The sequence below is a fragment of the Diprion similis genome, chromosome 4 (assembly GCF_021155765.1).
Source record: "Diprion similis isolate iyDipSimi1 chromosome 4, iyDipSimi1.1, whole genome shotgun sequence".
Lineage (NCBI taxonomy): Eukaryota > Metazoa > Arthropoda > Insecta > Hymenoptera > Diprionidae > Diprion > Diprion similis.
In genome coordinates, this window is record NC_060108.1 from 26,074,114 (window position 1) to 26,084,391 (window position 10,278).

At 45.1% G+C, this 10,278-nt stretch overlaps 1 protein-coding gene across 1 annotated transcript; it reads left to right on the forward strand.

Moving 5' to 3' along the window:
* Nucleotides 1–4,760: 4,760 nt before the first annotated feature.
* On the forward strand, nucleotides 4,761–9,822 carry LOC124405955 (malate dehydrogenase, mitochondrial-like). The gene is made up of 8 exons (XM_046881223.1): nucleotides 4,761–4,893; nucleotides 4,957–5,249; nucleotides 7,422–7,679; nucleotides 8,305–8,437; nucleotides 8,676–8,878; nucleotides 9,154–9,278; nucleotides 9,475–9,631; nucleotides 9,763–9,822. Exons 1-8 carry the CDS (start codon nucleotides 4,761–4,763, stop codon nucleotides 9,820–9,822), a joined length of 1,362 nt encoding a protein of 453 aa, XP_046737179.1.
* The last annotated feature ends 456 nt before the right edge of the window (nucleotides 9,823–10,278 follow it).

A 10,278-nucleotide genomic window follows, 5' to 3' on the forward strand; every position in this document is an offset into this window, starting at 1 on the left:
GGCTTAATTGGCTTCGGTGTATTTTCAAGTAACCAGTGTTCACGGAGATGTCCGGCTTATCGAGGGATCGCGGGTCATAGGTATTCTCGGTTACCTTTACTTTTTACTCGGTTTATTCGCGGTTCGTTGTAGATTATATGCAAATATGGTTGCAGGCTCTGCGTCAGAGATTTTCAGACTGCACATTCAGCACCGAACACTTTTCCGTAGAGTTTATAACAGTGACAAGTTCCGATGCTGCATCGAAATCACTCCGAGACTTCTACGAAGCAGACCATTTTCATTCTCGCTGTTACTCTCGCGTCTCGAAATCAGTTACCGTAGAAAATTGTGCTCTGGTGGCAAAAGGCGCAAGCGAAAATGGGCAAAATATTATGCACTACCCCCATGGCGAACGGCTGATCATAAATCACAAATGTATAAATCCAAGCTAAGTGTGCTTGTCACGTTGCTCGTTTCACAGTTTTATCGGTACGGAGTCACGTTAAGCCTCAGGAGTACCTACAATACCGCAGAACACAGTCTGCAGTATAATGCAGTAGCGAAAGGCAAAAAATTCAACACTCTGAAAGGCAGGAACGGCTACAATGACGGACGTCGTGTTGCCAGAGGTCAACTTTTATTCACTGTCGCTCAATGTCTGCGAACAGAAAAATGCGGACAGGATGGTCTATAGGAATAGCATAGAAATGACGAGTTCGAACCGGGCTCCAACTGTTTCACGACAAATTAAGGTACCAGCAGAAGCGAAGACTGGCCGCATTTACGCTGCAACATTGGATTAATTGAGAAGCGATCGGATGAGAAGCTAATTTCCGAACCGTCTGCGACCCGTTGCAAATTGCCTGAAGGGAACTACAGTGATTTGAGTCGCGTCTGCGGGGGGTCGCGATTGCTCGTGGCGACTGGAAGATTCTTCGGGTGCAATTTATGTCCAAGCCTTGATTCGGCCAGCCAAAAAGCCATCAGGGTACCTGGCGTATAAAATCTTCGACGAAATGATTGATCGGCCAATTAGGCACGTCGCTCAACCCGGACGAACCCCGGTGAACTTGTTACACATATACGTATCGGTAGGTATAATGTATACCTGACTGTCCCCCAGGGCGTCTATTGTGCCTGGCGAAAGGGAAGAAGAAACGCGATAATGCTCAGACTCTTCGGGCCGCGCGAGAAATGGATTACATGCAGTCGGCTTCACGCGTACAGCCATAAAGCTTTCAAACGTATACATGTAAGAATAGGTGTGAGATTTTTATGCCTAGGCTTTTGTGGGAGTCGAGAAGACGCATACAGCGTAAACTACGTGCAGTGTTAATTTGCGGCGGTTTAATTAGAACCTTGCCCCGTGTAATCGCTTGATGCTGCTTTATGGACAGAAACTTTGGACAGGACGAGGCAGGAGAAACAGGACAAGAACGGCCGGGAGAGTCAGAAGATGAGAATTCAAAGGGGAGTGCTCCCTTTGAGCGCCCGAACAAGTTGCTTTCAGGCGATCGTGGACATGGAAATTGTCGCAAAAAATTGAGTGATGCGATAGCGCTAAAGATTACGTCAATTTCCCCAGCAGGAGAATAAGCGAGCACCTCAGAGTGTTGAGGATGTTGGTTTCTTGTGTTCGTTTGGAAAGCGGCGTTGCACGCATTATCACGGGGAAGTGATCTATCTTCGAGGCGATGCATTCTTGACTCATAGGGTTGCGGGATCGTCCGGTGGGTTTGGTTTGATAATACATAGCCGAAGGAGCTAATCAATTATTCACGGAGAATGCGGTTTACTTAGCCGATTATCAAACCCCATACCCGCACTTCAAGTCGACGAGCTACGGGCTACTAGATGATCTTTTATACAGCACTGCACGCTGCACGGACGAAGTGCACCTGCAGTTGTGGATCGATGTTTCCGCGGTGCATGCTGAACGGCTATAGCGAGTAGATGCATTATACTCGCAGCATCGATTGATGGGCGTCTCTGCATGCTTTGCGGTTTCGTATACATGCAATAATTGTAGGATAGGCAATTCACCTCGCATGCTGAAAACACGACTGCTATACGAGCATCTTCAATATCGCTTGCTTTACAACAGAATTGCCGGTTAGTTGCGGCAACTTTGTTACATTATTTTGTAAGTCGGGACGGTAATTGCAGTGGTTCTACCTAATTTAATATCCTCGGTAATAATGGGAATGTCTCGGTCTAGCTCTATTCCTGATTCTCCGAGGGTTGTTACAGCGGATTCGGCGATGATGAACGTCTTCTACTTCGCATTTTGCATCTCGTGCAGAACCGTACGTTTATCACATACACTAAAGGTACAACCGATTTGCCCGAAGACGATAATCCCGGAAATTGAATACCGTTGTTTCCTCCTTCTACGTTCATACTTTGCAATCGTGCAGCGTTATTCTCTCACGTTCAATCTCCAGTCTGTCGCGTGATATTTGCAGAAAACTGAGTTGCGTTGCAATTTTCTCTACACTTCCGCTTCTTCTTCTTCTTCTCTCCTTTTTCTTCTACTCTGTAACTATACGAGCATCATCAAAACGGTCAACGACGTGCCACCGCAACAAGCGATTGACTTCCTAATGCGATGTGAACAAGTTTTGTCGAAGGTACGTTACGACCACATCCATGAGATGCTACACCGGGAGAAAACCTGAACCGGTGTATTGTAGCATAAAACTATTCGGTCCTCTCTCGCGCTTTAATCGGTAATCATCCAAACTGATAGGTCTTCTGCAGCGTCACGGCTTCTGTGCGTCCGTGCCTCTAGTCTCTTATTCGCTTACTGAAGGCTAGTGATATTAATGAACCACTTACTTCGAGCTTGAGCAGCGCATCAGGGATCAGAGTTTGATGCGGTCGACTTGAGGGCGTGGGAGAGTCACAGGGCATGGCGTCACGAATCAATCTCAAACGAACAATTACACGATCCTCCTATACTATATACTCCCAAGTTTGAATTCAACGGCTTGTCATTACGCGCGATTTTCACGCAGTGGCTGATTGCGCTAAGGCAATGAAACCTGAACGCCCTAGGTGTAGCCTGCGCACGATTACAGCTTCCAGCCGAAGCGTATTTATGCACCGTGGCTGATCGAAGCTATCAGGGGTCGCGCATGAGTTTGCATATTGAGAGAATGAGGGAACAAATGACTGCCATAAATCGACGAAGAAGGAGAAATGTTTATTAATATTACTATTTTCCTGAAAATTGTTCACGGCGGTTTGTTGCAGACGATACAACCGTACGACGCACTGCCTGTATCCCGGGAATTCGTTGAACTCCACTCGTGCGTGAATAAATACACGTGTATCACGAAGGGTTAATTGGTCCCCCGGTCTAAACGTAAGTCGGCGGCGGCAGGAAACGTAGACGATTGCTTCAGTCACGACCCGAAGAAGGCGGGCAGGCGCCAGTGTTCTCCAAGAAGAGTGCCATGCGTCGCAAGCTCAGCTCCTCGACAAGGGTAGTGCTTCATTCAGGCTATATCTGACCCTGTATAACGAAGCAGAGAGACGTTATTCTTCCCCGAGTTCCAAGTACCGGTATATATTCCGAATGCCGATGATTACCTACAGCCAGCGATTCGAGTGGGATGAAAGAGCATGAATTAAGTTGGTTGTAATCAGAATATGTTGCGGTATTTATTAAGTAAACATTTGTCTGGTGAAGAATCACGTGCAGAGGACTGAGACAAGACTCTGTGTAGATGAAACAGAAGTTACTTCTGGCTATGCGCTTTAGCTTCCCTGAAATCGGCGCAGCGGTTGTCGGGAGGCACAGTATAATAGTCGTTGGGAAATTTCAAGCTCCTCCCGTCTAACCTTCGTGTTTTATCAGCTTGTACCATATTTAGAGAAGAACGTGGCTCTGCGAGAGACGCACTTTTATGCATTGGCGTCGCGTGTCTGCGATTAATACACGAAACACACTTTTTTCGAATTAAACTTCTTCTCGCCACGATTTTAATAAAAGTTGACATCATCGATGTCGCGGTAAATTGTTCAAGGATGTCTACGAGATGCTGATCAAGTCGATCAGACAACCGAACTTGTAACCCAATAACTTGTGATCTGATCGTCGAGAGCAGGCGACCATCGTTGTATGTTTACACTGAATCGTTGTGGTATTACGGGCTGGGTATACAATAAACGGTTCTGATTGTTGTTGGAATCGGTAACTCGATTCCGGCGCGCATGCAGTTGACGGTGTATCCGTGTATGTGCTCGTTGCTAATGAATATCGGCGCTGCTGCTTAGGAAGGAATGTGTTCCCGGGAGCCGAGCTTGGAGAACCGGGTCATACGACACCCGGCGCCGAGTCCACGGTCTCTAGGAACCAAGGTGTTGAACGTGACTTAAGACGTCGCCCTGGGTCCCGTTCCCCGGAAACCTTCCACCTTCCACCTAACCCTGTATCGCGGATCGGAGTTATGCATTGCATCGCGCTTCGTCGCTGCTCCACGGAAATCTATACCGGATAAGTAACCTACTAGGAATTCTGTCTCCTCAGTTATAACTCGATACATCCAGTAGCAGCAAGTCGACTGGAGGCCTGATTTATCTTCCATCTAAGAGTCTCGAGATTCTTCATGGATTTCAGCCACAGAGTCAAGAAAATTCAGTTCCTCTCGGTCCTTCTGCTTCTTTTTTTTTATTTTTTATATTGTGACAGAAGTGTCACATCGCCAGAATTCACAACACAAGTTTCTTAGTTAGCAATTTATAAACGATCAGAAAAGAAGACATGTTCGAAAATGTTTGGGGCTTTTCGCGGAGTCAGATGGAACTCTGCGGTGGTAAACATTCCACGTCATTATTTCCGAACAACTGTTCCAGCGAATTCAAAGGTTATGAAAGTAGCGATTCTGGGTGCTGCTGGGAGAACAGGTACAATTAAACCATGGGAAAAGCTCATGGCTTTTTGGCTGTATCGAAACCTTTTTATTTCAGGAAGATGTCTTGCGCTGCTTTTAAAGCGGTCAAGTATCGTCGACGAGCTTGCGATCTACGATATACTGCCGATGCATAATCTTGCCCTTGAACTGAACCACGTCGACGCTCGATGCAAGGTGAACGGTTACTCAGGTCCGTCGAGCATCCACGAGGCTTTGAGGAATGCCAAAGTTGTTATAATAACCGCGGGACAACCGGAAAAATTGAAACGCAATGGCGAGCAAATTCTCAAACCGAATGCGAAAATATTGTCCCAACTGATTCCCCATGTGACCGAACACTGCCCGAGGGTGAGTGAATTTGAATAACGTCATAAATTACCGATGATTTTTTCTTTCATACTACTTCTCAATTTACGGAATTCCTGAGGTTTAATTTATCGCTTCGATGCTTTCCTCCATGTTCTTCGATTTGATGCATGGACCCACATACCTTTAACTACTCATTGCTCAATCTTCGACATCCATCAGACCATCAGCATTTTCGGATTAATACGCCTTGCTAACGGTGAAAATTATCGGTCAGCGATGCAGGTTAGGTAATAAATTAATGGTAACTAAACTCTACTCGTCGTGAAGACCAGCAGCTGTAGGGTTTCTCTTAGAGAAAAGAGATTAGTTCACGATAGATAAGATACTCGCGGTCAGGTCGTATTGATTTTTCTAACAATCTACTCACTCTCAGATCTTTCTTCTTCAGCTTTGTATTCTGTATTAGATTATTTTATTTCTCTTTATTCGAGTGTTCATAATTCCCACTGCATACATGTATTCGCAGATAAGGAGGACAGATAGGCGGCTGGTGTCATATGACTTGAATTTGATGCCACGAGTGGCGCTGATTTGTTTATCGTTTAATTGCATGTGCGATTATTGTAGTGATCATTCTGAAGAGTTGGCAATTAGCGATATGATATGTGCGTATTGCGCATACAATGGTGAATTAAATGACGATTGACAGCCCTAAAGTACGTAGTATACCTTAATTAGTTAGATTTTAACGAAGACTGACGTATCAATAGAGCGTAATACTAAACTCTGGATTTTTTGACCCTGCTTGATTACGGCGATTGATATAATTCAATACGTTTACCCTGTGCAAGCACTTGAGGTCACGTGAAATTAGTTCTCATGATGATTATCTTCTTCTCTCAGTATTTGCTATTGGCTAGAATGCACGCCAGTTGAGCCCAGACATGTTGAAAAAAAAGATATTTTTCAGTTGAAAAAAATGACTGAGTACTGAATTTATAGTAAAATTTATTCCATCTGAAACGAAAATTGATCAGACCGAGTAGAACTTTAAATTTGATTGATATACCTTAACGGTATAAACAAAGTCTTTGTTAAAAATAATCATCCTTCTGCCTGTTACGGCGAGTTATTTTCTCGTTAGAGGGAATCTCCCGCGTGTCTTTGACTCGGTTCAATTAGCTGCGTCAAAGTCAGATTAACCGAGTCCGTATTAATTAAAGCATCTGCTCCAATCTCCGGGTCGAATTATTTCTCGGAATAATTTTTGTCCCCATTTATTCATCATCTGTTACACAAACGTCGTACAATTGATAGAAAAAATCGTCAGATTCGTTCACTTTGAGCGACTCCAGTACGATATTTGAAGCGTGCGAAAACCGCACCTCGTTGCACGTTGCATTTTGCGGATAAGAAGAATGCGCCGTCAGCGACGGTCACGATTAGATCAGAACTCTTGGCCCCGTCTAATCGGCGCCGATTCGTTACGTTCTACGTTCGCGGATGTTTCGGGTGACAGCCGACGGCCCTTGCGTTGGCTGCGCTCGCAATTAGCGTCAGCTCGCGACCTAATTGGTCCAGACCCAAATGCATTCGTTATCCGAGCGCGCAGCATCGGCGACGAGGTGTGAGAGGATCTGTTTTTCGGATTCCCCAACGATCCCGGCTGGCCGCTGACAATTAACGTCAGGCAGCTCGTCAACTCGACGACGAAGCGTGCGATAATATGCCGCGTTCAATCCCGATCCCACCGATCAACGAATCCGGTGGAGCTCGGCGCTCAGGTTGAGTCGAGAGAAGGAATTTCAGGCGAGGCTTGTTCTTTCCGAGGTGAAAAATAACCCGCCGCTCGCTTCTCTAAATATACTATAATATAGGTATATGTCTAAAATATGCACCGCGTACGGCGCTATTTCCTGAATTCCTCCCACGATCTTCGGTGTATTTTGACGTTATAAATGAGGGGATTAAATTCACCGAGTTGCGTGCGATGTACGTGTCGACGTTGTAAAGCTACGTTGTGTATGTTTCGACTAATCTCGACAGCCTATCCGCGTCTAAATAGTCGCTTTTTTAACTAAGTTCTGATTTGACAAATGGGAAAAACACCAAACCACCAACGTTGTTATTATGTGGTTTTAAAAATTCATTGAATACCTGAAATTATTTTTATCTCCTTTTTTCACGGTATTTTAAGTATCATTTTTTCAGGCCATGCTGGGCGTCGTTACGAGTCCGGTGAACATTCTGATCCCGATGATCGCTGAATTGTACAAAAAATCTGGTCTCTACGAGCTGAACAATATATTCGGGGTGACTACACTGGATTGCGTACGATCGAACACCTTCGCCGCGGAGATTCTAGGACTGCCCCCGGAAGCAGTGGTGGTTCCGGTTATCGGCGGAAGCTGTGCGCAGACTTGCGTCCCTCTTTTCTCTCACATCAAGCCTAGCTGCAAATTAACGAACGTCAGTGTTACATGCTAAAGTCGTTCAATTACCGTCGTCGGCGTTAGTTATTACTGCGATAATTATTGTTCGCACTATAAGCGCGATGACAGCTGCAGATACATGTACTCTTATATGTATACTTAATTGTATACGTACAATTATTCACTGGAATACATGTAAGTATGTCCATTTGTGTACAAAACTCCAGCGAGAGTGACAAGAACAATTCACACGTGTCATTCGTTCTCCTAGTAGAGAAACTACTCTGCCATTGCACCTTTGCCCGAGTAATTCGCACGTTGCACAGAAGGTAGGCATCATGTATGGTGTGGAAAAAGGAATGAGTCTTACATTCCAAGGCGGTGATGCAGCCGGCCGCTCGACTTCTCGACCCGAGATCATTGGCCATAGGCTTCTGCTTTCGACTCTGTATATTAATCCATTATCTCCTGTGTATAATTGGAGAGCCTTGTAAATTCTCTTATGGTAGAAAGTATGCCGCGCGCGTCTGTCGCGTTCCATATATTATCCAAATATACATTCCTTTGTCAATGGACACGATGGCTATAATCTGGCTAATGCACAGACGGTGATCGATACGAGAAACCGATCTGCTGCACTGTCTCATTTCACTGTCAAACAGGCGGAGATCAGCAGCCTCTGTTTGTCGGTAAGATCAGCAAACGAGAAACTGATGAATGCCTACGACGGTAGCGGCACCCCTTCTTTGAGTATGGCATTCGCTGCTGCCAGATTCTGCGTTTCTTTATGTAAAGGTAAGAGCTTTTTCGTTCTATTGTTGTAAAAGTGCCGAAAAGAGATCATTTTTTTTTTTTTGTAAGTATAACTTTGGTATTAAAATGTCCCGATGAAAGAACAGGTGATGTAAAATTGATTAGCACTAGTCGATCGGATTCTTTCCAAGCGACTGCGGCTGTCACGGAATTCTTCGAAAGAATCCGCTTCCTCGAATACCGCCAAAAAATAGAATACTAAGGTACGAAAAATCGACAGGACTTCGGGGCTTGCCGGGTGTCGTTGAATGCGCCTACGTCCGGTCCTGCGTCGTGCCGGAAGTGACGTATTTCGCATCGCCTCTGCAACTCGGGCCCGACGGGGTCCAAAAGAATTTGGGTGTGCCGCCGCTCACGGATTACGAATGCAAGATGTTGGATTCCGCGATTCCTTTGTTGAAGGCGGGCATCAAGATTGGGGAGGTACAGAAATAAATCTCTTACATATTCTCAGCCTCGCTTCGATCGTTTCCGGGATGATTTTTTCTCATAAAGCGCAGCTTCGTAACCGAGTTACAGAAACATCCTGAGCGCATTTCTCTCAATCGAACCTGGAGAATGTTGCGAAACACGCGCTCTTTCCGAACGACGGTGTCGCCCCGACGGCGGCATTCCTCGGCGGTTGTAGAAGGACCGTTTATCAAAAGGTGTAGCCCCTTTATAAATCTTGGACAATGATATTCCACTGGAATTTACAGAATCTGGCACTCGGCTCCAAGACTCCTTCCACCGAAGTCTGCCCGACGGATCCAACGCCCTGCCCAAGTCCCGTTCTAACGGCTCGCATGCGACATCCAAATCCGAATACTCCGATCCCTGTTGCGTAGGATGATAATAACTTCAAGATTCCGGCAGGCATTCTCCATCAGCCAAAAAACGTCCCTCGCAGATTACATCCACGGTTCGTTGCACTGCACACGTATTTTCGTGTCGCAGAAATTAAGTATGAAAATAATATTAAACTTATTCAAGCCTGGAGTGAATTTGTTTTACCAGGTTCTCTAGCTGGATTGGAATAGATTCAAGAAAATTCATCAACCCAATAACTTTGATCCGAGTCACGGATTTCAAACCTTGGAATTTGCTTGGAATTCGAAAGCAGAAGCTGATGCATTATTCTCCAATAAACCGTCATGGTTTCACTTGGAATCTAAGCATTTCCCTCGTGCTTGTGTTGTGAATTTAAGATACTCAAATTGTCTGTCTCAAAAACCTGTTGTTGACAATTTTTGGTAAAAGTGAAAATAAATTTTACCAATAACACTTGTACAATTTTATTTCTAATGAAATTATTAAATTCAAAACAGTGCAATCAATATCGCGAATGGGTGAATAGACAGGTGTCGTTCAAATTTTACGAAAATTGATTCTTCACTGTATGTCGGGTCATTGATTTAGATTTCAAAGTTACGGAAGTCTTCATAACTCCACAATCAGTCACATAGTAAATTGAAAATGACAGTCAAGTTACTTGAATCCGTCGAAAAAGGTGAAAGAATCGGCTGATTCAAGAGATTCAAGAGATCCTGCCGGTCCATGCAGATCGAACAGCATATCTTTTATCTCCCGTTCTTCCCTCGCCTCCACCCTTCTTTTTTCACTGGCTTATCGCTGGCGCCGGGGAAGAGATAAAAGGAAAGCATTCGTAAGAAGGTGTAAGACTAATTGAAACAAGCATTTCCTGAGGGTGGGGAGGGGAAGGGGGGGTAGGACAACGACTAACCGTCGAGAGTACCGCCTGGAAGTACGTCTCCTCTCCCAATGCGTGTAAAAATAGCCAGTCAGTCGCAGGAGTAGCTGTGTAATGCCGAAGTAAGAGACTG

What these genes read in the sequence shown, in the direction of transcription:
- LOC124405955 (XM_046881223.1), top strand. Translation starts at nt 4,761, where the DNA reads ATGTTTGGGGCTTTTCGCGGAGTCAGATGGAACTCTGCGGTGGTAAAC. An exon ending in GGGTGCTGCTGGGAGAACAG is followed by an intron (nt 4,894 to 4,956) that starts GTACAATTAAAC and finishes TTTTTATTTCAG; the next exon opens with GAAGATGTCTTGCGCTGCTT. An exon ending in TGACCGAACACTGCCCGAGG is followed by an intron (nt 5,250 to 7,421) that starts GTGAGTGAATTT and finishes TCATTTTTTCAG; the next exon opens with GCCATGCTGGGCGTCGTTAC.